The sequence below is a fragment of the Phoca vitulina genome, unplaced genomic scaffold, assembly GCF_004348235.1.
Source record: "Phoca vitulina isolate PV1807 unplaced genomic scaffold, GSC_HSeal_1.0 scaffold40, whole genome shotgun sequence".
NCBI classification, from domain to species: Eukaryota; Metazoa; Chordata; class Mammalia; order Carnivora; family Phocidae; genus Phoca; species Phoca vitulina.
The window spans coordinates 292,495-319,327 of record NW_022589743.1 but is presented as its reverse complement, the minus strand read 5'-3'; the positions used below and the strand labels follow the sequence as shown (position 1 = coordinate 319,327).

Genomic DNA, 26,833 nt, shown 5'->3' with positions numbered 1-26,833 from the left:
TGGTGTGTGTGCATGCATGTGCATGTGTGTGTAGCTCTATGCAATTTTATCACGTGTGCCTTCATGCAACCACCACCATAATCAAGATACCTAACTGTACCATTTTCATGAGGCTCTCTTGTGCTAACCCCTTCACAGCCACACCCACTCCTCCCTCCCAATCCCTAACCCCTGGCAACCATGAATCTGTTCTCCATCCCTGTAATTATTTTATTTCACAAATGCTATATAAATGCAATCATGCAATATGCATTCTTACGGATTTGTCTATTACTTCTTTCCACTCTATTAGTTTTTGCTTCATGTGTTTGGAAGATTTCTTGTTTTATATATTTAGGATTGCTTTGTCTGATATTAATACAACCACTCCTGATTTATTAAAAGTAAATTAAAATTTATTTTTTAAAAAGTGAGATATAATTGACATATAACATTGTATTAGTTTCAGGTGTATAACATAATGATTCCATATACGTATGTATTATAATGATCACCACAGTAAGTCAAGAACATCCATCACCCCACATATTTACAAATTAAAAAAATTTTTTTTGGATTAATGTTTGCATGATATATCTTTTTCTATCCTTTTACTTTCAATCTACCTGTATTTATGTTTGAAGTGAATCTTTTGTAGATTGCATATATGTGGGTTGTGTTCTAGAGAAACTCATGCACATGTAGTCGGTGCCATGTACAGAATGTTTGTAGTAGTATTGTTCATACTAGTCCCAAACTGGAAGCAATTCAACAGTAGAATGGATAAATTGTGCCAAATATTTTAAAAGTTTTGCCAAGCTGGGAGTTGTGTAATGATATCTCCTGTGGTTTCAGTTTCTATTTCTCTGATTGCTAGTGAGGTTGAACATTTTCATACATTTATTGGCCATTTAGGATTTCTCCCGGCACATCGAACATACTCTACTGTCCTTTGGATTCCACTGTTGATGTTGAGAAGTTGCCATTCATTCTTGTTGCCACTCGTTTGAAGGTAATAATTTCCCCCCCCATTTGTCTAATTTTAAAGATATTCTATTATCTTCATTGTTTTGTGGTTTCACTATGATTTATCCATACGTGGATCTTTTTATCTTGTTTTCAGCTTTACTATGATCTGATCCATATGCATTTCATTTTATTTTGATGTGTAGGACTTCTTTAATCTGTGAACTGGTGTCTCTCATCAGTTCTGGAAAGATTTCAGCTCTTTATATCTTCAGATATTGCCTTACTCCAATTGTCTCTGTTTTATCCTTCTGGAAGCCAGAAAGTGTTTACTTTCTCTCTTCTGTCTTTAAACCAATTGCTACGGGGAGATCCAGGGCCTGTTCTGAGGGCCTGAAGCTTATTCAATGTTTGGTCCTCAGATGGTAGTGCTGGCAGAGGTACTATAGGAATTGAAAGGCAAACCTATATTTGAATGAACTAAGTGTTACTTCTGTTAAGGAAAGTTTGCTGTTCCCTCCAGGATAAAGGGATTCAGTAGAGTCATCCTGAGAGCATGTGGTTAGTTTTCCTTCTAAAAAAAATGGTACCATCTCAAGGGCTCAGTTTCTATGTCTGCTGATGACAGCTCAGTAGCTTGACCAGCCTTAGGGAGATGGAGTCTGAAGTATAGATTTCATATCTGTCACAATGGCCTCTTTGACGATGGGCTCATTGTGCAAGCATTGAAGTGGTGAAGAGGGAGACTGGCTGACCTCCACAAGATGAATCAACTTGTCCACATAGTTTCTCTGGGGTGGGTGTTCTATAGAGGGCATTAAAATGAGTCACAAAGAGCCATATGCCTTGTGCTCGCTCCCAGAGGAATGCAATTTTCATAACCATGGACTTGTCATATGTGAAGATTTTTTATAGGAATTGCACAAAAATAAAATTTATAAAAATTCTTGTGTATAAAGAGCATAAAGCAGTACTAAAAATAATAAATATGTTGCATTACCCATTATATTCCTGTCAGGAGGAGATTTTTGTCTTTCGTAGGCATCAGCGAAAATGAATTCTCTACAATTTTACACATCTGATGACTTAAAAGATTTTCCATAGACTAGCTTCTGGTTCCACATACTTCATACATTGTATCTCTTCTGTTATTTATATATTTCTGGTGCTGTGTTTTATAAGATTTGTTCATATCACAATTTGCAGCCTGGTAACTTTATGATATGATACTGCATGGGCACAGTGGGCAGTGGGAATATTCCCAGAGGTTTCCATGGAAATGATGAGAACCTCATTAATATATTTCACTACACTCATCTCAACTTCCTCTTGACTTAGGGTGACTTTATGTCCTTATGCCTACAATAGGTCAGTTCATGTCTGCTAATATGCCTGGTTAATAGCATCCTTTACTCTCCCTCAAATGTTACATTTGGATAATAAATTGTGATCATACAATTTAGTGATAGATCACCCCCAGACTTGAGGGAAAGAGTGATGGAGGAGAAACTGGAGTGGAAAGAGATAGCAGACTTAACCGATGGTGCTAAAATTATCATAGTTTTGCAAAAGTTTTCTAAAAATGGCTATACAAACATAATGCTAGGGCCCTTCCTGTGCTAATGAGGGACCTGAAGCTTATGCATTGTTAGTGTCATGGTAAATTCACCTGTCAATCACCCTGCCCTCAGCTTAATCCGTTAGCCTGGTTCATCATCATACTTGGTTCTTCTAAGTCCTGAATCTCTCCTGGATTCTACGGGGTCAATCAGTTCCTTGAACATGTATAATTGTTGTTGTTGTTGAGGATTCTTCCACCATTCTGAACCAATGGGCTTTCTCCACTGGGGTAGGAGTAGAGAGATTAATGTACTGCAAAATGGAAAAACAGCTATCCAGATTCAGGTTCAGCAAACTCACATTAACTGATCACCCATTCAGGCTCGTCACTGTAAGGGTGAACAAATACTAGTGATCAATGCGGATACTCTTCCATCCACAGAAACCCAAACCCAAGGAGATCTAGTCATTTACATGGTTGACTGGGGACAGATTTGGGACCAGAGATGATGTCTGGTGTTCTTTCCAACTTATCTTAATCATGAATTGAAGTAAATGTGACTGTATGAGGCACTTTATTTTACCAGCGTATCCTTAGTACTGTCACATTGAGATCAACTGTAGAAATTCAAAAGCACCAGATTCATCAGAAATAATTTGCAACAGAAAAATTTTTAATGAATGGCCAAAAAGTTCCAACTAGAAACAAAACAATGAGACAGAGCAAGATTTTTCCTACTCCTGAAAAGGATTACATGGAAAGAATGTGAGAAAAAAAGAGAAAGAAAACAAATTCTAGCCCTTGAATTTTTAAGAACAGACATGAATGATTTCCTTGGTTATTTGGCCAATGGGATTTTGCAAAGGCAGGCTTTTTTTTTTTTTTTAAATAACTTGTTTCCTCACTATGGTGCTTTAGAAGGTACTCGTTGCTCCATTGTAATGTTGCTTATTTTAGAGGATTTTTCTTCAACTGAATGGACCCTTAGTGAAAGGACATTACCAAGTTGATCTAGTTCCTCAACCACTGTTTTGACAACAATTTCTTCTTTTGAGTCTAAAATAAAATAAATGCAAATTTAGTGCTCGTTCTTAACAGGCTGAAAGGTACTTAGTCATAACGGTATGCTTCTAAAAAATAGTATTTGCAATAACCTGAGATATAATACTGTGTTTGAAGACAAATACTGTGTTTGAAGACTTGCTTAGCAAGGCCCAGAGCTATCTTATACTTACCATTGTTTTTAGAACAATGGGTGTTTGATAAACAGAATGGGTGTAAATGGGTGTAAACAAAAAAACAAATGGGTGTAAATAAAACATAGATTAAAACTAGAGCAAGTAATATTGTCTTCCTTTAAATGCCAACTTGCCCTATTTTTGTGGTTTAAAATACAATAGCTCTTTCACCAAAGCATTGGAACTGGGACAATAATAGGTTCTAGGTAAGAAAAATGTTTGGGGATTGAATCCCCATTTCAGAAATTTCACAATTTGACCACGTCTGTTCTACAGGAATATAAAATACATTAAGAAGTTGCCATAATGACTCCTGATTCCTTCATTCGATTTGATTTGATTTAGTTTACAATTTGATTTAGTTTACAAATAAGTGACTTATTTAAAAAAATTGCTTGAGTTGAAAAGATTTATGCCAAGTAAAAAAACCTTCTGTACCTTTGACTTGATTTTTGGAATGTATAGGCCCACGTCCTTTGGATTTGTAACACGTGGACTTGCTTTTTCTGTGAAGAGAAGAGTAAATTGTCTCATTTCTTTTTTTTCCTTTCAGGAGGAAGCTCAGAAATAACTATGAGTTGGGAATAAAAGTTTAGGAATTCTAGTTTCTGCAAGATTAAATTCCTTTTATGTTTAAGAGATATATAAGTAAGCCTTTCATGACCTCAGTGTTGTGAAGGGAGAGATTAAATGAGTGTTTATGATCAGAAATTCCCTTGTGACCAGCTATCATCTCTTTTGTGTTGCTCTCTGGAGACTCCAGTTTCTGACTCTGACTTTTCAGTCAATCACCGGGGCAATGAAAAAGTTCAGGGTGCCACAATGCAGAAGGTGCTGGGCTAGGTGCTGTAGAAAATATAGAGTGATGATACAAGCAGTTTATACCATTGAAAATAAAGCATATGCATGTAAAAATTTAGCTGGAACACAGCTTGAAAAGTGTAGTGAAAGAAGGGACTAGTGAATGCTGTAATGAGTGCTTTGTTCGAAGGAGGGAACATCACGGTTGAGTTCCTATGAGAATAGATTGTACAGGGCTGACACTAGCCTTGGCAGATGCATGAGATGGTACAGACTCCTGGTGTGACCATGGGCAAGCATTTAGTAACAGCCACTGATTACCGAGTACCTTTTGTGTGCAAGCCACTCTCCTGAACACTCTACCTCCATAGTGATGCACTATGGTCATGGATAAAGAGTGTGGTTTTGATGTTCTCACAATCTTACCAATAAGGAAAATGGGATTTAAAGAGGTTAAACCATGCGTTCAAATTCACCCAGTCGTGTGATCTGCACCCAGAGCTGTTGCTCTTGGCTAACAAGCCATGGTGACTTCTCCAAGGAAACTGTTATTGTTCATCTTTCAAATGAAAACATAATAACCCACCTAATACAGGGTGCACGTGTGGTCACTAGTGAAGTACCGATAAAATAGAGTGCGTTTTTATAGGAAATGTGCTTCAACATTAAATCACAGAAAGCAATCCCCTCCCCATGCCTCCCCCCTGGAGTACAGGAATTGTTTAACATTTGGTATTTAAATGTCCTATGTTATTATAGATATGCACACTTCACATACTTGCACATTTGATTTGGCTGCCCGTTTTCATGTCATTTGGATGCAATAATAAATTCCTGAGACCAACAGATGAGTATGATCCTTAGAGTAGGAAATTCTAGGATATGATACTGGTGTACGTGGATACTGAGAAAACCTAGTTGATGGGAGAGGATTCTTTTTAGTATTTACCTTTCTTCTCCATCTATTAACTTGCAATACGTTTCTATTTCTTTCTCTAAAAATATTTTGATATCTAGAAGCTGTTTGTACTCCAGCTTCTGGCCTTCTGTTTCCGTGCGAATCTGTTGCAGTTCTTCCTCCATCGCCCCAATCTGGTCCTGGATTTGCTGGAGCTGGAGGCAGTAATTGCCTTCTGTCTCGGCCAGAGAGCATTCATAGGAATGTTTCTGAAAGAAGAATAAAGCAAGTGGGGAATGGATAAACAGCACGTTCATAATTGAGACATTCTCAAGGTGGAAAGAAGCATTTGTACAAGGTCTAAATCTTTTCGATCGAAAAGCAGCATAAGCCAGGTTTCTTTAAAAAAAGAAGAAAAAAAAAAACCCAACCATTTTCTCTCCATTGAGAAGTTTGATTTTTAAGTATTGGGATTGGTGAGTCAGAAGTAATGTTTATGGACAGCATTCTTACTATTTACCACATTTTATACTTTTAGTTATATGTAATTAGTTATAAATACTTAGTTGGATGTGCATTTACCTACGCACACACACACACATTCAAATCAGTGGTGACTTCTACGAACCATGGCCACAACAGACTGACGTTCTATTTCCAAGGTTTGCAGATTGCGTTTCAGTTCCGTCAGCTCGTTCCTGGCTGTGGTGGCCGCTCCCGCATCATCAGAGATCTGCTGTTGAAGTGAAGCACTCTGTAGCATAATCATCAGAAGGGTTAGCGACCAGCGTGGTGGTCTACTGACCAAGCCCTTGGTGTGTGATCTGCCACAGACGTACCTTCTCATTAAACCAGGCCTCCACGTCCCTGCGGTTCTGCTCAGCCAAGTCCTCGTACTCGGCCCTCATGTTGTTCAACAGGACAGTTAGGTCCACGCCTGGGGCTGCGTTCACCTCCACGTTCACATCCCCCCCTGCCGCACACTGCAGGACTTTCATTTCCTGGAAGAGGGATCAGTATTAACCCTCAAGGTAGAGTTTTGACTGATCTTCCCACTCTGCTCTGAAGTGAACAGCTGGCCAGAGGAACGAAATCAGGTACTATCGGAAGCTATGCTGGGGGGTCCTTTACCTCCTGGTGATTTTTCTTGAGGTACGCCAATTCCTCACTGAGTGTTTCAAACTGTATCTCCAGGTCGGCTGTACAAAGGGTCAGCTCATCCATAACCCTGTGAAGACCACTGATGTCGGCCTCTACGCTCTGGTGTAGAGCAAGCTCATTTTCATACCTGAAAGGTTAGTAAAGTGCTTGAGAATTGTGACCGTGGGCAGGTGCAAAGCATAACTTTCTCCGACATCTGGTATACTGAATGACAGGATGTTCTGTCCAGGCTTCTAAAGCTTATTGCATCGGCAAAGAGACGACACACTTTGGAATACCTACGGATTTAGGATGACTATTTTGGAGGAGTTGTTTTTTCAGAATTTTTATCATCCAATGTGCTTCGTAGTTGAATCAAAATGTTTAAAATTTGGGATAGCTCCTTTTGTAATGGCACATTTAATTTCTTCGGTGATTTAGTCTGACTTCATAAAAACATGTTGGTTTTTAAAGCAAAAGGTCTGTTTTTTACTCCAACTGTAGTATTTACGTTTATTATAGTTAATTACGTTATTTTCACCTACTTCACCCTGAAGTCATCAGCGGTCAGTCTGGCATTGTCATTTTGTAGAGCAATGCTGGAGTTACAGGTGGTCACAGAAATAATCTAAATAGGGTAGATTGTGCAAAATAGTTAGGTGCTGAAAGTCACGGGAGAGTCCAGATTTCAGTGTGATTCTTATCTTCTCAACCCATCAAATATCTACTTTAATATCATTTTTTCTATGTGAAAGGGATCTGGCTTTTTTTTTTTTCAGACTGTGAATGTCCAGAGCTTAAGAGCCAAAGCGTAAGCTTTTATAATCACAGATACTTTTATTACTCTTGATAAAAAAAATATGAGCTAAATATACGATCAGCAAGGCGATTATATCTGTTTTGAAATTATTTGCCTTTAATTCTACAACTTTTTTTTTTTTTTTTGGCCAGACATTGCTTTAATAAGCACCGGGAATGGAGAGTGAGCAAATTCTACATCATGTCAAAATTTTAAGCACATTTTATATTTTGTCTTTTTTAGGTTATGTACGCCAAAAGTCTATAGTAAAAGTAAGCAAATCCATATTTCTTACCTGCCTTTTAAGATCCTCAATGACCGAGAAATATCTCGTGTAGTCATGATCTAGTCCTCGGCAAGAACCAGGCCCATATTTCTCATACCAGACCTTGATTTTCTGCTCCAGGTCTGTGTTGGCCTCTTCCAGAGCTCGTACATGGTCCAGGTAGCATGCCAGGCGGTCATTGAGGTTCTGCATGGTCACCTTTTCATTCCCAGAAAGCAGGCCATGCTCATTTCCAAGAAAACCAGCACAGACACCCCCACCACCATTACAGAAGCCACCTCCAGAAGAAATGCTCCCAAGAGTATAAGAAATGCTGCTTCCTGCTCCCGATCCATGGCACACATTCCCAGCCCCAAAGCCTGGACCTCCACCAGACAGCCACCCTGGGCCAGCTCGCGAGCAGACTCGCCTGGATCCACTAGAAAGTTGAAAAGACATGGCGACAGTACGGCAGAGCAACCCTTTCTCAGCGAGGAGTGAAGCAAAAGCACACCATCCATAGAAGTGATCTTCATTGGCCTTTTATAGGACTCAGTAGGTCATTTCAGTCTTGACTTTCAATCTGTAATAAAATATTACTCGCTCCCTAATTGTTGTTTTTCATAATTGGGTGATTTTTAAGAGTGTCCAGTCTGTAGGTGGAAAGGTGCCCCAAGGATATCTTGGTCTATGAAAAGGTGCCTGGTGGAGTAATACCAAATCATAGTTTTAAAGGTCAAAATTAAACATTAGTAAGCATATATCTTTTTGACTTCTGGAAGAAAGTCTAGTTTTTTTTTCCCCCTAGACAATAAAAAATTAATAATTTACAAGAGAAATGTCCACTGCTTTTGTCCTGCAAATGTTTATGGAGTATTTCTATGGGCATTTCCTTCCTTACTAATATCAGATACTCTCAAAATATAGTGATTTGATATTGAGGTATGTACCCTCTATCCCTATAGTCTGAAGAGTTTTGATCAAGAAAGGATGCTGTACTTTGTCAAATGCTTTTTCTGCATCTATTGAGAGGATCATATGGTTCTTGTTCTTTCTTTTATTAATGTATTGTATCACATTGATTGATTTGTGGATGTTGAACCAACCTTGCAGCCCAGGGATAAATCCCACTTGGTCGTGGTGAATAATCCTTTTAATGTACTTTTGGATCCTATTGGCTAGTATTTTGGTGAGAATTTTTGCATCCGTGTTCATCAAGGATATTGGTCTGTAATTCTCCTTTTTGATGGGGTCTTTGTCTGGTTTTGGGATCAAGGTAATGGTGGCCTCATAAAACGAGTTTGGAAGTTTTCCTTCCATTTCTATTTTTTGGAACAGTTTCAGAAGAATAGGTATTAATTCTTTTTTAAATGTTTGGTAGAATTCCCCTGGGAAGCCATCTGGCCTTGGGCTTGGAGGGTGGTGGGAGGATGGGTTAGCCTGGTGATGGGTATTAAAGAGGGCACGTTCTGCATGGAGCACTGGGTGTTATACGCAAACAATGAATCATGGAACACTACATAAAAAACTAATGATGTAATGTATGGTGATTAAGATAACATAATAAAAACAAAGAAAAAAAATATAGTGATCTATTGGTAGTGGGAATTTTTTAATTGATTTTTTTAAGTTGAAAACTGAAGTAACAGAAGTCCTGTAATACTTTGCTTATCAATTTAACTAAAATTAATGAATATGTATCAGTGACAGAAAATTATTTTTACTGAGATTTCTTGGTTTAGTCCAGGACCAGAATATCCATTCAACAAACTTCTGAGTCTCCACATTGTTCATTTTTCTACCTCAAAAATATTGTTTACTGTATTTTAGTTTAAATTTATGTATTTAAGGTATTAGGAATTATTTTGAGAACTGAACTTCCTATTGATAGTTAGGGAGTAAAATATATGAAGGAGAGATGTGTTTTCATCCCTACCTAGAACACCAATAATTATGGTACTCGAGATGGAAGATTAGCTGTTATAGGTAAGCAACCTCTTCATGCTCTTTCCTTGATGCCCATGGGAAGTTATCCCATTTGGTTATGCTTCATTTTCCTGCTGGGCAAATGAAAATAATAACACTGAATGTTGCGCAGTTTCAATAATTAATGACTATAAAACAGTCTGAAGGGCACAAACATTTTGTAAATGTTAATTATTTAAATTATTATAATAAAGTGAACATGTCAGACAGGGTCAGGTCTCTATGACTTATAATGGTACAAATTGATTGGTTACTGATTATAGGTTTAGATTGTTTTGAAACAGTAATTTTTTTCTGAATGAGATTTTTCAATGTGGTGTGTATCACATACTTTGAAAAACACCCAACATTACTGCTCTTAAAAGATATGTAATAATGGTGGGCCAGAATGTCTGGAATTTTTTGACTAAAATATTTTAAGATAATTAATATAAAACTGTAATTCAGACCATTGCTACAGGTTTAGAATAATGTGTGATAAGAGTTGTAGCTCGCATTCAGAGACTTGTTATTGATGTTGTTGTGACCTGGTCACAATTTTAATCTTTTGTCCAAACTTCCCATGAATAAAACAAGAAAAACAGAGTATGGGGTCAGTGTAATCTTGAGTCTCTTGGATAAGAGGTATTATGAGGCTGCAAAGTATTATTAACATAATCTACTTATCTCTAGATATTTTATAAATACTAATTAACTTGTAATCTTTTGGGGAACAAGTTAAGCATATATTATTAGAATCTTCTGGGGATGAGTTGGCTGTGAAGCTAAGCGGCAACACAGATCACAAAGCATTTTTATATCCCAGCAGGACTGGAATGAATGATGCTTAACTCCTTCCAAAAACACTGTCAATCTGTTTACTCATCAGGGCAAATCTCTTGACTTTTCTTACTCATAGATTTCCTCTACACTAACAATTGTTACAGAAGTTTAGGTATACTTTAGTCCTTTCCAGAAGTGGGAGATAGACTTAATGAATTCTATCCATACATTTCTTCCTTGAGAGTGGCTATTTTATTCATAGTAAGAAACACGTATTCAGCCACATATCATTATCCTTTCTTCTATTAGGTATTATTAGAACTGTATTAGATATTAGAACATTCATTATATAACGTGCATATTTTAGGTACTCAGAAATAATTGAATTAAACTGTAAGTTATGCAGTGTAAATGTCTGCTCACCTCAGGATAAAGACATTTATCACTTTATCTTATTCTAACAATAGTAGGCTAATTTGCCCCCAGTAAATTTAGTGTTTAGTTTCAAACATTCTTAAATACCTTTTTAAAAAAATTTTATTTAAATTCAATTTAGTTAACATATTCTGTATTATTAATTTCAGGGGTAGAATTTAGTGATTCATCAGTTGCATATAACACCCAGTGCTCATTACATCAAGTACCCTTCTTAATGCCCATCACCCAGTTACCCTATACCCTCACCCACCTCCCCTCCAGCAACCTTCAGTTTGTTTTCTAGAGTTAAGAGTCTCTTATGGTTTGTCTCCCTCTCTGTTTTCATCTTATTTTATTTTCCCTTCCCTTCCCCTTTGTTCATCTGTTTTGTTTCTTAAATTCCACATATAAGTGAAATCATATGGTATTTGTCTTTCTCTGACTGACTTATTTCACTTAGCATAATACCCTCTAGTTCCATCCATGTCATTGCAAATGGCAAGATTTCATTCTTTTTGCTGGCTGAGTAATATTCCATTGTGTGTGTGTGTGTGTGTGTGTGTGTGTGTGTGTGTGTGTGTGTGTACCACGTTTTCTTTATCCATTCATCTGTCGATGGACATCTAGGCTCTTTCCATATTTTGGCTATTGTGGACATTGTTGCTATAAACATTGGGGTACATGTGCCTTGAATCACTATTTTTGTATCCTTTGGATAAATACCTAGTAATGTAATTGCTGGGTCATAGGGTAGCTCTATTTTTAACTTTTTGAGGAAGCTCCCTACTGTTTTCCAGAGTGGTTGCACCAGTTTGCATTCCCACCAACAGTGTAAGAGGGTTCCCCTTTCTTTTCATCCTCGCTAACTTCTGTTGTTTTCTGAGTTGTTAATTTTAACCATTCTGACTGGTGTGAGGTATCTCATTGTGTTTTTGATTTGTATTTCCCTGATGCTGAATGATGTTGAGAATTTTTTCATGTGTCTGTTAGACAATTTGTATGTCTTCTTTGGAGAAATGTCTATTCATGTCTTCTGCCCATTTCTTGACTGGATTTTTTGTTTTTTGGGTATTGAGTTTGATTTTGGATACTAACCCTTTATCCAATATGTCATTTGCCAGTATCTTCTCCCATTCCATAGGTTGCCTTTTAATTTTGTTGATTGTTTCCTTTGCTGTGCAAAAGCATTTTATCTTGTTGAAGTCCTAATAGTTCATTTTTGCTTTTGTTTCCCTTGCCTTTGGAGATGTGTCTAGCCAGAAGTTGCTGTGGCTGAAGTCAAAGAGGTTGCTGCTTGTGTTCTCCTCTAGGATTTTGATGGATTCCTGTATCACTTTTAGATCTTTCAATATCTTTGGCTGTTGTTTAAAATTTACATTCTACATTTCTGTTACCCAAGTTGAAATGGTATTTTTCTCGGACATGAATGAGGTTTGTTTTGTCATTAGATACCTAGTTTTTCTAAGAATCAGAATCTGGTGTGCTAACTCTTCCCACAAAATGGCTTCCCTGGTTTTGATATTCCCACTCTGCACTGAAGGGAACAGCAGACCTGAGGAATGAAATCAGATACTATCCAAAGCCACTCTGCAGGGTCCCTAACTCTGATAATGGCTTAATCTTAGATTGAGTGGAGTTTAGAATGCACTTAGTTTTTACCTCCCTTCTCTTGCTAGAAGGAAGGTGGAATCATGAGGTTCTCAATAACATGGTATTATGTTGGAGTCAAGCACAGACTATGAGCCAGAATGGCTGGATTAGCGTTCTAGCAACTCTAGTTATTAGCTGTGTGACCTTGGGATAGTTACTCAACTGCTCTATGCCTCAGTTTCCTTATGTATAAAAAGAGGATGATAATAGTATCTATCTCATAGGGTTGTTCTGAGAATTAAAATGATGCTTAGAATAGAGTTCAAAGTGCTGGGTATCATGATTATTGATTCTTTCCTGGAAGTTATATAAAAAGTCCTGCATATACTTTGGTTTTGTTGCCTTTATTTTGGTGTCACATCCAAGAAATCATTACCAAGACCAATGTCAAGGAGCTTTCTCCTATGTCTATGGCCATACCACCCTGAACACATCCAATCTCATCTTTCGTGTTTTCTTTGAGGAGTTTTACTGTTTTGGGTCTTATGTTTGGGTATTTAATCCATTCTGAGTTGATTTTTGTGTATAGTGTGTCATAGGGGCCCAATTTCACGTGGGGCCCTTTTTACATGTGGATATTCAGTTTTCCCAACACCATTTCTTGAAGAGACTATCCTTTCCTCATTACATATCCTTGGCCCCTTTGTCAAAGGTAAGTTGACTATATATATGGATTTATTTCTGGGCTCTCTATTCTTTTTACTGTGGTAAAATACACAGAACACAAAATTATTATCTTATCTATTTTAAAGTATACAATTCAGTGGTATTGAATACATTTATAATGTTGTGCAACCAACATACATCACTATACTGTTTTCATCTTGTAAAACTTAAACATACCCATTAAACAATAACTCCCCATTCTCTTCTCCCCAGCCCCTGGCAATCACCATCCTACTTTTTCTCTTTATGAATTGGTCAACTCCAGGTACCTTATATAAGTGGAATCATATACTATTTGTCTTTTTGTGACTGGCTTATTTTACTTAACATAGTGACTTCAAAGGTTCATCCATGTAATAGCATGTGTCAGAATTTCCTTCCTTTTAAAGGCTGAATAATATTCGATTGTATGTATACACCACATTTTGCTTATTCATTCTTTGTTGATGATCACTTGGGTTGCTTCTACATTTTAGTTGTTGTGAATGATAATGCTTGGAACATGGGTGTACAAATATCTTTTCAAGATCCTGCTTTCAATTCTTTTGGGTAAGTACCAGGAAGTGGAATTGCAGGAACATATGGTAATTCTATTTTCAATTTTTTGAAGAACTGCCATACTGTTTTTCATAGTGGCTGAACCAGTTTGCATTCCCACCAGCAGTGCACAAGGGTTCTAATTTCTCCATATTTTTATGTCTTCCATGCTGTTTTATTTACTGTAGTTTGAAAGGTATTTTGAAATCAGGAAGGGTGATTTGTCCTTTCTCAAAATTGCTTTAGCTATTAAAGGTCTTTTTTTGTATCTAGATGAATTTTAGGATTGTTTTTTCTATTTATGATAAAAAATGTCATTGGGATTTTGACAGGGATTGCATTAAGTCTGTAGATTGCTTTGGTCGAATGGCCCTTTAAACATTATTAATCTTTGGGTTCATGAACATGGGATGTCTTTTGATTTGTTTGTGTCTGCTTTAATTTCTTTCATCACTGTTTTGTAGCTTTCAGTGTACAATCTCTCATCTCCTTAGTTAAATTTATTCCTAAGTATTTTATTCTTTCTGATGCTATTATAAATGGGATTGTTTTCTTAATTTTCTTTTTGGATAATTTATTGTAAATGTATAAAAATGTAACTGATTTTTAATATTGATTTTGTGTCCTGCAACTTTGCTGAATGTATTTATTAGTTTTAACAGTTTTTGGGTGAAGTCTTTAGGGTTTTCTATATATAAGAGCATGCTATCTGCAAACAGACAATTTTGCTTCTTCTCTTCCAATTTGGGTGCCTTTTATTTCTTTTTCTTGCCTAATTGCTCTGGCTAGGAATTCCAGTATTGAATAAAAGTGGTGAGTGGACATCCTTGCCTTATTCCTGGTATAGAGGAAAAGCTTTCAGTTTTTCACCACTGAGTATATTAGCTGTGGTAATTTCATATATGGCCTTTTATGTTAAGTTACATTCCTTCCATACCTAATTTGCTGAGCATTTGTATCATGAAAAGGTGTCAATTTTTGTTAAATGCTTTTTCTGTATCTATTGAGATGATCATATGATTTTTACCCTTCCTTCTGTTAATGTGGTGTATCACATTTATTGCATCCCAGGGATAAATCACATTTGATCATGGTATATGATTCTTTTATGGTGCTGTTGAATTTATTTTGCTAGAGTTTTGTTGAAGATTTTTGCATCTATATTCATCAGGGATATTGGCCTGTGATTTTCTTTTCTTGTAGCATCTTTGTCTGGCTTTGGTATAAGAATAATGCTGGACTTATAAAATGAGTTTGGAAGTGTTTTCTCCTCTTATTTTTTGGAAGAGCTTGAGAAAGATTGGCATTAATTCTTCTGAAACCATCTGGTCTTAGGCTTTTTTTTGTTGAAAGGGTTTTTGATTACTGATTCAATCTCCTCACTCATCATTGGTCTGTTTAGATTTTCTATTTTTCATGATTTAGTCTTGGCAGGTTGCATGTTTCTTGGAATTTATTTCTTTTAGATTATCCAATTTGTTGGCATATAAATGTTTCAGTATTCTCTTATAATCCTTTGTATTTGTCACATCACTTGTAATGTCTCCTTTTTCACTTATAATTTTTATTTGAGTCCTTTCTCTCTCCCTCTGGCTGGTCTAGCTAAAGATTTTCAATTTTAACTTTTCAAAAAAACCAACTATCAGTTTTGTTGATCTTATCTATTTCTTTTCTAGTCTCTATTTCATTTATTTCTGTTCTAATCTTTATTATTTCTTTCCTTCTGCTAACTTTAGGCTTAATTTCTCCTTTTTCTAGTTCCTTGATATGTAAAGTTAGATTGCTTATTTGTGAACTTTCTTCTTTCTTAATATATAATTATCACTGTAAAGTTCCCTCTTAGTACTGCTCTTGCTGCATCCCATAAGTTTTGGTATATTATATTTTCATTTGTCTCAAGATTTTTTTTTTTTGATTTTCCTTTTGATTTCTTCTTTGACCCACTCATTGTTCAGGAGTGTGTTAATTTTTACATATTTTTGGATTTTCCAATTTTCCTCCTGTTATTGATTTCTAGTTTCATACTATTGTGGCCAGAAAAGATACTTGATATGATTTCAGTTTTCTTTAGCTTGTTAAGATGTGTTTTGTGGCCTAACGTTGTGGAATTTCCCTATCTTGCCCTATCTAGTTCCCATATTTCTCTCTCTTCCTTTCTACCTTCAAATATCACCATTTACAGTTTTTTCCCTTTATTTTTAGGATGTTTTTGATTCTTCTTATTTCCACTTCTATAAGCATGTTGCATTCAGGAATTAGATTTTATAGACTATTTTATTCTCATTGCTAGCACTTAGCAAGTGCGCTTAACAAGTATTTATAGAAGCCAGGAGGAAGATTTAAAATTTTACAGAGATGTGAAAAAGACTCCAACCAGTTTACCTGTTAAACTTACTCCTAACTTGTGAAGGCCACTGAATTAAACAACAACAACAAAAAAATTAAAATCAGATTCAGCTCCCCTTGTGGGTATGTTTAAAATGCAAAGATTGACCAGAACCAGTGAAGATGACTTGCAACAGGAAGAACTTTTATTGACACACCACCATAGAGAAAGTCAAAGAAATGTTACCATTCTACAAACAGCTTGTCTTAATTCATTGGAAGAAAAGCAGAAAAATAAGAGGGCTTTCATTTAGGAACCTAGCTTCAGTTTGGTATTTTAATTCGGGGGCTCTTCTTCTGGGGCTCAGGAAGGCACCCTCTGTTCACTCTTCACGTTGTTGGCTTTGGCTGCTTTCTCTTCCACAGCGTGAACTCTGGATGAGAGAACTTTGCCACGAGGATCTAGTTCTTCAACAATTGTTTTAACCATGGTGGTTTTAGATAACTCTAAAATGACACATGAATTGTTAGAATTTATCAGATCCACGAAGGGGAAATAATTAACTCATCATTTGAAACTTATACAAGTACATTTTGAATGCTCAACACAGCTTTTGTTTACCTTTGATCTGATTTCCTGGTCCTCCATAGCCTTTTGATTTAACACAAAAGCTGTAACAATATAGAGAGCTTGCATTAATTATTTCACTCTATTTTGCCGAGGAAACTGGAAAACAAGGATTTAAGATGGGAGATCTCTGGATTCTGAAATAACACTAGAAGGGGTTTAGTTATACATGATATAGGTCACAGATACTTTGTACTTGATTTCTAAAAACGTTTAATAACCTTAAAATAAAGTATAAAGTGTTTTCTCAGTAGAAGCTGTGCTTACCCATCCTCTCCATCAATCAGGCGGCAGTAGGTCTCGATTTCCTTCTCCAGGTGGACCTTGATGTCGAGCAGCTGCTCGTACTCCAGCTTCTGGCCCTCCGTCTCGGTTCTGACCTGGTGCAGCTGTTCCTCCAGGGCCCCGATCTGAGCCTGGATCTGGGCGAGCTGTGCACAGTAGTTGCCTTCGGTCTCGGTCAGGGAGCACTCCAGGGAGTGTTTCTATGGACCAGGAAGACATAGTTTAGTAGAAAGTGTCACAGTGTTGGCAGAGCACTTAAGAGATATTTAAAAGAGTTATCTTACACGATGCAAATAACCATATTTACCCCCAAAGAGTCCCCCTTGTTCAATATTAATTGTTGCCTTTATTAGATGTCATACTGTTTTTCTGTTTGAGAGTGACACAGTTGGTGGTGAATGTCACTCATAAGTCCAGGAGTGTTAGCAAAGATGAACTTGTTTCTTCATAGGGCACAGTCTAAATATGCCCCTGCCCCACCTCTGCTTCGAGAGTCTGGCACAATTTGCCACATTTCCCAGGAAGAAAAGTCCCCCTACAGTTTGCTACTTTGTTTCTAATCACATGACAGTCTTGTCTCATGGAGATTGTAGCTCTTCTATAAAAATTAATAAGCCCATAGTGAACTGGATAAACTTTCCCGAAGTAGACTGACCCAAAGAAAAGAACGACCTTTTTAAGCTTTAAATGGTTTGTGAATCCAAATGGGTTTATAAAGTGTTTCTCCTAAAGAGGGATGCTCGGTATACTTTTAGATGGAATGAAGATAAAAGTGTCTTCCTCTTTCAGCTGCAAGAATTTTTATGCCACGTCCTAATTTTATATACATTCATACCCTCTTTTGTGGATAAACTCTGAAGGTTTGTGTACTAGCCATAGCGGGAGAAGTATAGACGTGGGAGTTAGGTAATTTGGAGAGAAGTTCAGGTTCCTTCGTATTCAACTGTGGGGCTCTGGGAAAACTGCTTAACTTCTTTGAATCTCAGATTGTTCTTTTGAAAATAATGATAGGAATTATAAAGTCTGCCCTGCCCAAGCCCCAGGGTTATTGTGGACTCAAGTGGGAGAAAGTGCTGGGCAAAACCTTAATGAAAAGGTTACTATTATTATCAAGGGTGTTTAGCTTTAGAGGCAACATTCATGCCTCCGCTTTGCTTCTTGTTTATGCCACTTAAAAAGGAACTTCTAAGTGTTCTTAATTAAGTGGCCCAAAGGAATGCCAGATGAAGAAGATAGGAGGGGTGCGAACGCATTTTTGCATTCGGCGGAGAATGGTTTTTTTATCTTTTGACTTGGGAGAGAAGATTCAGGGTAGAAACTATTTTCTTTTCCGAGTACCTCAAAATAACTGTACTTGCCAATTTCCAATGTTTCATAATTATGAGCACCTAGGTCTACTTTTCAGGCCAAGAGGGTTCTGCTGTGAAAAATGCAAATGTGTCTTATGTCAAGCCCGGCAGTTAACGGATAAAAACGAAGGTAAGTAGTATCACGTGGAAGAAATGCTCTTTACATTTCTTCCCCACTTCTGAAACCAATCTTTTTTGGTACTTTTTACTGACCATTGCCAAGAGGGACTGGAGTTCGATCTCCAGGGTTTGAAGAGTACGCTTCATCTCGGTGAGCTCATTCCGAGCTGAGGTCGTGGCACCGGCATCATCAGAAATCTGCTGCTGCAGGGAAGCGCTCTGAAAGGTTGGAGAGGTGGGGGGTTAGGGTGCTGCGGGCCTTGCGTCAGCGCCCAGAGCCCCGCAGGCGCGCCCTGGCGGGGTGTTACCTTCTCATTGAACCAGGCCTCCGCGTCCCTGCGGTTCTGCTCGGCCAGGTCTTCGTACTCCGCCCGCATGTTGTTCAGCAGGACCGTGAGGTCCACCCCGGGCGCCGCGTTCATCTCCACGTTCACGTTCCCTCCGGCCGCGCACTGCAGCGCCTTCATTTCCTGAAAGAAATTTGTCCGACCACGTTAGGAGCTGAATATTTTCAGAGGAACCAGACCGACAGGATGCATGAGGTTAGAAACTTTTTTTTTTTTTAAGATTTTATTTATTTATTTGACAGAGAGAGACACAGCGAGAGAGGGAACACAAGCAGGGGGACTGGGAGAGGGAGAAGCAGGCTTCCCACGGAGCAGGGAGCCCGATGCGGGGCTCGATCCCAGGACCCTGGGATCATGACCTGAGCCGAAGGCAGACGCTTAACGACTGAGCCACGCAGGCGCCCCGAGGTTAGAAACTTTTTAAAAAAAGGTTTGCTTCTTTGGAGGCTTATGGATAGAAACATTTCCAAACAATCTAAGCCACGCAGAGAAACTGACGAGTTCCTTCTGGAATATTGGTGGCGGACATTGTTACACTTGTCACCTGAAATTCATTTTTAAGTTTTGGGAGCAAGGCGGATCGTGGAATCGGGGGAGACAGAGCACCTACCTCCTCGTGATTCTTCTTGAGGTAAGCCAGCTCCTCGCTCAGGGTTTCCAGCTGGATCTCTAGGTCGGTTCTGCAGAGAGTCAGCTCATCCAGCACCCTGCGCAAACCGCTGACGTCCGCGTCAACGCTCTGGTGAAGGGCCTGTTCATTTTCAAACCTTAGAAAATATTTGACAGTTGCATCATCTTAGTCCCATCACTTTCTGGGTCATCATAAAACGCCAACCATGTTTCAAGGTCAAACTGTTAAAATACACTCAAACCTTCAGTTACACTGCCCATAATGCAATGGGCGAATTTCTTTCACTCAAAATTCTTTCATATGATCTTGACATTCACTTGTGTCAGTTCCTAAACTTCCCAAGTAAAATATATCATTCAGCCGGTCATTCTTACATGCATTTGGTTTAAAGCAAATAAACAAAGTCAAACAATGGAGGGGACCTCCAATAGCTTAGATTAAAGGGGAAATGTTGAAATAACTTCTTTAGTTTCTCTTCAGCTCTACTTACTTTAGCCTGAAGTCATCAGCCGTAAGTCTTGCATTATCATTTTGCAGGATAACGTTGGCATTGCTGGTAGTTGCAGAAATGATCTGATAAATGGAAAGTTAGTTAGGAGTTAGGAAATGTCACATTTCCTTGAAAGAAAGTCACCTATGAAATTATAGTAATCTTTCTGGCATTCTGTCTCCAATAATAAGATGATTCTTTTGCAAATGGGAAATTAAGTATAGCCTCATTTACCCTTCACCCCACCCATAAAAAAACCCTTTCTATGGAAAAAGTTATAAATAATATAGCAGGAGATGGTGGGCAGTTTTTGATATTTTCTTATTACAAAAAGCATAAACATGCATACCTCGTACCAGCTATGGGTGAGCCATGTTCAAAGATTAGGATTTGAATAGAAATTATTTTTAATATTCATAATGCACTACGGGAAATCCGAAGCTGAGAGCAAAGCCCTGCTGTGTGTGACAGCTTACACACTTGTGGGTGCTTGTGTGGCTAAATATTCTTAGCGGTATTAACCCTCACGACATTGTGCTTCTTACCTGGTTCCTAAGGTCATCAATTATTGGGAAGTATCTGCTGTAATCATGATCAAGACCACGGCAAGAACCAGGCCCGAATTTCTCATACCAGCCCTTGATCTTCTGCTCCAGATCGGCATTGGCCTCCTCTAGCGCTCGCACATTCTCCAGGTAGGAGGCCAAGCGGTCATTGAGGTTCTGCATGGTCACCTTCTCGTTGCCCGACAGGAGGCCGTGTTCATTCCCGGTGAAGGCAGCGCAAGAAGCACTTCCCCCGCCCAGTCCCCCACCATAGCCTCCTGCAGATGAGCTGCCCCCAAAAGCGCAAGAAAAGCCACTTCCAATGCCTGGCGCACTGCATGCATTTCCAGCCCCAAAACCTACTCCCCCGCTGGAGCCAAGCCGTCTGGATGCAGAAGAAAAGCGCACAGACATGATGTCCAGACCCAGAGAGCTTGTTCCTGGAGTGAAGCTCTGATGGCAAATGTCCTGCTCAAACAGTTGAGTTTGTCTTTATATACACATTATCAGGGTGTTTCTTGATGAACCTAGCTACCCATAGCAAACTGGTGTTTGCCAGCTCATCATGAATTATTCATAATTGGGTGATTTTTTTTTTTTTTTTAATGAATGCCTTCACCCTACTGTGTCCATTTCTGTAGGTGGATAGTTACCTTGGGGTTATTTGTTATCTCCAAAATGGGATAGGGAGGAGTATTATCAAGATTATTATAGTGATGCATTTCAAATTTAGTATGAGCAATCCTTCCTGTCTTCCAGGTTTCAGGACTACAAAACTCCTATAAGAATAAAAAAGTGTGATAGACAGATTTCTCTTTCTCTTGCTCAAACCAACGACATTACATTTTCTCCAGCAAGTGAGCCATCATAGTCATGGGTCTCAGTGGATAATATGGTCTTTCTTTCAGATATATTAAAAATGATTTCAAGGCTATGGGCTCATAGTACCAGAGGAAGGAGGCATCTTAAATGAGAAATGAGGATTTAAATGGACTCTTCTTTGGAGACAGAAAGTCTTCCTTGATCCTTATCCCTCCTGAATTACCATTTCATCTTACTGGTTTTCTGTCTAAGGTATAACTAAAGGTATTGGTTAATTTCTCTGGGCCCAGTTTTCTTATCTGTAAAATAGTCTAGTCTATGGCCTGTATGTTCCCTTTCTATTTCTAGATTTCTTGTATTTTTACATTTCTTCCTTTCATTATTTCTAGAAAAATTTTCTGCGTTCACTTCCCATCCTACTCACTCCTGAATTGTGGTCCCAGCACTTTATTGAAATTAACTCACAGATTGCTAATTATCCCACATCCAATCCAGTCTTTATTTCTCATGTTTATTCTCCTACACCCTCTTGGACACATTTGACACTGACCAGGCTTACTGAATTCTGAACAATTGCCTTCTAAAAATACTTCTATTAGAATATTTCTGTTTCCTCCTCTTCTTTCTTACATTCGGTGCATCTGTGCTCTAGATCTTGTCATTCCTTATAGTTTTGTGATTCACACTCTTGTTTTCTACACATTCTCCTTTGGTCCTGTCATCCCTTCTTGTCACTTTGACTGTAGGTGAATCGTTTCTAAATATACATCTTTAACACTGACCTGTGTCCCATTCTAGACCCACGCCTCACCATGCCCACCAGACATTTCTACTGGGTGATTTCTAGCTCAACACTCAATCACCTTGTCATCAAACTTTGATCTTTTGTATCTTTTTTTCATTACCTGTTGGTGGAATTACCCTGAGTCATGCTCATGATTGCTAAGAAATATATAATTTCTATCATCTTCTACTAGCCTGCATCCAGTAAGTCATTAGGTCCAATTGAATCTACTTCTGCAGTGTCTCTTGAAGCATTTTTCTCTTTTCTATTTTTCTTCTATCATTTTTTTTTTTTTTTCAGCTCATGGATTGGATTTTTGGTTCAAGTCTTTTTCCTTTCCATCCTAGTTAGGCAGAGCAGTAAGTTAAGGTACCATTGCTATAATAATACACTACCATTCATGTAACTGAAAGAATGTGAGTTCTTGGATCAGCATTCATATCCCAGTTCTGCAACTTTCTGGCTGTGTGACCAATGCAAAGTTCCTTCTCGCTAAGCCTCCATTTCTAAGATGGAGACATGACTTGTGTTTTTGTGAGGCTATTAAATGGTAGTTACATTTGTAAAGCAACTATGCTTGTCAATAATATGTAGTCAGTAAGTATATCTTTCCTTTTCCCACTTTCCTACAGTTTAAAATCAATGGCCTATAAGCTAGATAAAGCTTCTTTGCCTGACACGTAAGTTTCTTCTTGAGGGAGGTCGTACCTACCTGACTTGTTCATTCTTTCATTTTACTGTTCTTCTCCCCTCCCTCCTTTTGGTCTTTGCCCGTGTTGTTCTCTCCAGTTGAGATTATTTGAGATCTTGCATTTGCCAAGAACAATGGACATCACTTTCAATTATATAGATTGAAAATGAAATTGCTAAAAATATAAATTTTCATGACCTAATAAGTGAATTTGCAGAAAAGCAAGCCAGAAAAATCTGTTGATCAATCAAGAAATCATAATAATAAAGCATTAGAATTTATTGTATTACATGAAATTATGACATCAAAAGTGTTATTTTTTTGCAATTTATAAGATTATATTATGTATGTATTACTACCACCTCTACTACATGTTTTAAGTAATAAGATATTTTTAAAGAAAAAAATGTATGTGTTAGTACCTCTAACTGAACTTCTTCCAGACTTTTGAACAAGGGACCTGACTTTTTCATTTTGCACTAGGCCCTACAAATTAGGTAGCCATCTCTGGTTGTTGGGTCCTTCTCTGGGGTAGCCAAAGAGTTCTAGAGAAAAGACCTGCAGATACTTGAGTGTTTCCCACAAAAGAATGCTTACTACCCTACCCATCCACCCTGGAGTGAAATACACACACACACACACACACACACACAGAGCCTCCAAATATTTTTAGGGCCTTACTCTTAAAGATGAGCAGAATTTTAAAAATCACCATACATTAAAAAACACTCCAACATGAAAGACAAAGACTCAAAGAAAGAAGCAAAAAAATGGCACTTGAGAAATAGACAATAAAGGAAGCTGAAGAAAACTTAAAAAAAAAAAAGAAACAGCCAGGGATGCCTGGGTGGCTCAGTCGGTTAAGCGTCTGCCTTTGGCTCAGGTCATGAACCCAGGGTCCTGGGATCGAGTCCCACATCGGGCTCCCTGCTCAGCAGAGAGTCTGCTCCTCCCTCTCTGCCTGCCGCTCCTCCTGCTTTGTGTTCTCTCTGACAAATAAATAAAATCTAAAAAAAAAAAAAACTACCTATGATTAATGCCCTTAGAAGTAACAAAAATACTACATATTCGAAACATGAATACAGTATCGTTAAAATTAAACAGCAGAGCACAAGAATGGGCTCTCAGAATGAAAAAAATAAGTCCTAAAATAACTTCCAAAATAACTTCAATGGCTGGGTTGGAAAATAAGCTTCAAAAAAACCCCACAAAAACCAAAACTCCCTAACAGTTGAACAAAGTTCAAAAAGATGGATAAAAGAAAGGATTAGAAAATTAGAGGCTTAGTCCAAGAAGAGCAACCTTAAGTAAATCTTTCAGAAAGAGAGAAAGGAGAAATGATGAAGAAATTATTTTATAAACATATCTTCTAGTACTACTTGGAACTAAAGGACTGAGCTTCTAAATTGAGAGAGGCCATCAAGAACTATGAGTAATAAATGAAAAAGAATCACAGCAGAGCATGTGCTCAGTTTATTTCAGAGAACCATGGAGAAAAAGAGAACCCTTAAAATGTCAGAAGAAAAGACAACACCCATTCAGTGATGGGGAAATCAGAATGGCTCTAGACTTCTCAACTACCCTGGAAGCCATGACTCCAGTGAAGAATGTTTTGAAATTCTACTTGAAAATGATGTCCAACCTAAAATTCTCTACATTGACAATTGATCATGAGTGAGGGTGGAATAAAACTATTTTCAGACACAAAAGGTCTCAAAAAATCAATTTCTCTCACACACTTTGTCAGGAAACCACTAGAGGGAAAAATGAACAAGAAAAGAGAAAGCTTAGAATCCGAGAAATGGAGTCCCAGTACAAGTGCACCAAATGCATGACCCTGATGATAGCTGGGTAGCAAGTCGGAAAATCCAATACAAGATGGGAGGATTCGGAGTGTGAGGTCTGCAGGGGATAGATGAAAATGATCGATGGTTTTGTTCATGTAGGAAAGAGGCATGAGAGATTAAGATATACAGGAAACCAAGTTAGTAAAAATGTTAGAAAAATATTGCTTGTATGAAGAACAAAAAGTTGTACAAGAAAATGTGGCATATACTGCTCAACACAACAATGAACAATATCTACCTAGTCATAATGGTGAGACGACTGAACATTGATTTAACCAAATATTGTGGTATAGCTATGTTAGGAAGAGAAGAAAAGTGGTAAAGGCAAAACTCTCAGCTTTCTTTTAAGAGCACAATATATAATATGTAAAACTGGTAAATCAAGAAATATTGAATAAAGCCTATTATTTAAAAGTCTAGAGATAAAGATGACAATGAATAGCTAAAAGAGTTGTAAATGGTTGCTTGTGGAGAGCAGGGCTTGAGGCAGAGGAAGGCAGAGAAAAAGACACTGTTGTTTTTTATTTTTACTTTTAGCATGATATAACTGTTAAAGTGCATTCATTACTTTGATAAAAAGTAAAAATTTATTTAAAACTAGCCAAGAAAAAAAAATTCCAAATGCATGTCGGAGGTTTCACTGTAAAATTTACAAATAAAGTTGATACAGAGGTGGGAGGATGGGTTAGCCTGGTGATGGGTATTAAAGAGGGCACGTTCTGCATGGAGCACTGGGTGTTATATGCAAACAACGGATCATGGAACACTACATCAAAAACTAATGATGTGGGGCGCCTGGGTGGCTCAGTCGTTAAGCGTCTGCCTTCGGCTCAGGTCATGATCCCAGTGTCCTGGGATCGAGCCCCGCATGGGGCTCCCTGCTCGGCGGGAAGCCTGCTTCTCCCTCTCCCACTCCCCCTGCTTGTGTTCCCTCTCTCGCTGTGTCTCTCTCTCTCTCAAATAAAAAAAAACAAAAAACAAAAACTAATGATGTAATGTATGGTGATTAACATAACATAATAAAAAAATAGAAAAAAAATTAAAAAATAGACACTATGGCATCTCCATGTCTAGCAGTTAAATAAGACTAGATGAAATACCCTAATGCTGGATAAATTATTGTAGAATGCCTTTTAAATTCATATCTAAGTTCAAAAGAAAATAAAGGAAGACATTAAAAAAAAAAAAAAACATAGAGCTGAAACATGAGTGGTGAGCAGACACAGAAGCTTGAGCTGCTCTAGAAATACGCTCAGAACAGAAACAGATTTTTCTGGTTAAGAGCCCCAGTGAGGAATAAGATTTGGACCTGACCAAGTGTCATAGCTGAACCTGAGACCCCACTTAAAGCTGTATACCCCAAAGTCTATGTTGTCAGTAGAAAGGATGAAGTTAGAAAAATCTCCATGCTGGCAAAGTGGAGAAATCAGCGGGTCATTCTGTTGCCAGTGGTACGGAATAAAAATTCAATACAATGAATATTATTAATATTTGATAATGACTTATAATCATGGCCTTACTCTGATACAGTCTTGCAATTTGAATTTATGCCCACTTAGTCTGAGAACCCCAATCCAAGAAATTCATTTAAGATGTTTTCAGGTTGGGGTGTCTGGCTGGCTTGGTTGGTTGTGTCCAACTCTTGATATCAGGTCAGGTCTTGATCTCAGAGTTGTGAGTTCAAGCCCTGTGTTGGGCTCCACGCTGAGTGTGGAGCTTACTTAAAAATAAAAAAAAATTGGGGCGCCTGGGTGGCTCAGTCGTTAGGCGTCTGCCTTCGGCTCAGGTCATGATCCCAGGGTCCTGGGATCGAGCCCCGCATCGGGCTCCCTGCTCAGCGGGAGGCCTGCTTCTCCCTCTCCCACTCCCCCTGCTTGTGTTTCCTCTCTCGCTGTCAAATAAATAAAATCTTAAAAAAAAAAAAAATAAAAAATAAAAAAAAATTTAAAAAGATGTTTTCAGGTTGGTACTGCTTCATAGTATCCTGGAGAAATCATCTCAGTCCTGGCCCTGCAGGACTCCCAAAGTTAAATTCTAACCACATATGCAGTCATAATAATATAAAATAAACATGTGAGGAAACAAACACATATGACTAAGAGCCAACACTAACTACAGTCTACAGAATAGAATGTCAAAGACCAATGATAATGAGATTACAAGAAATTGTATGCAAAAAAAGTGTGGTTTTTTTTTTGTGTGTGTGTTTAGAGAAGTGAAAGAGAGAACTGGAAGTGTTCCAAATGAATAACTCTTAAAAATGACTGGGTAAATTTTAAATGGGAAAGAAATGGATGAAGAGGA

General features: G+C 38.0%; 2 protein-coding genes across 3 annotated transcripts; both read right to left on the bottom strand.

Annotated features, from left to right (window-relative positions):
* Nucleotides 1–2,659: 2,659 nt before the first annotated feature.
* Nucleotides 2,660–8,149, bottom strand: KRT26 (keratin 26). Its single transcript, XM_032428825.1, has 8 exons — nucleotides 7,678–8,149; nucleotides 7,129–7,211; nucleotides 6,575–6,731; nucleotides 6,283–6,444; nucleotides 6,072–6,197; nucleotides 5,495–5,712; nucleotides 4,183–4,250; nucleotides 2,660–3,562 (listed from the first exon to the last, which is right to left on the bottom strand). The coding sequence occupies exons 1-8, from the start codon at nucleotides 8,104–8,106 to the stop codon at nucleotides 3,411–3,413; spliced, it is 1,395 nt and encodes a 464-aa protein (XP_032284716.1). The 5' UTR covers nucleotides 8,107–8,149; the 3' UTR covers nucleotides 2,660–3,410.
* An 8,025-nt stretch (nucleotides 8,150–16,174) lies between these two features.
* Nucleotides 16,175–20,843, bottom strand: KRT27 (keratin 27). 2 transcript variants are annotated; one of them, XM_032428841.1, is made up of 8 exons: nucleotides 20,386–20,843; nucleotides 19,841–19,923; nucleotides 19,330–19,486; nucleotides 18,681–18,842; nucleotides 18,466–18,591; nucleotides 16,886–17,103; nucleotides 16,613–16,662; nucleotides 16,175–16,497 (listed from the first exon to the last, which is right to left on the bottom strand). In XM_032428841.1, exons 1-8 carry the CDS (start codon nucleotides 20,797–20,799, stop codon nucleotides 16,355–16,357), a joined length of 1,353 nt encoding a protein of 450 aa, XP_032284732.1. In that variant the 5' UTR covers nucleotides 20,800–20,843; the 3' UTR covers nucleotides 16,175–16,354. The 2 variants fall into 2 exon arrangements, with proteins under 2 accessions (XP_032284732.1, XP_032284733.1); XM_032428842.1 differs by having other exon boundaries at nucleotides 16,348–16,497; nucleotides 16,613–16,680; nucleotides 20,386–20,840.
* Nucleotides 20,844–26,833: the final 5,990 nt, after the last annotated feature.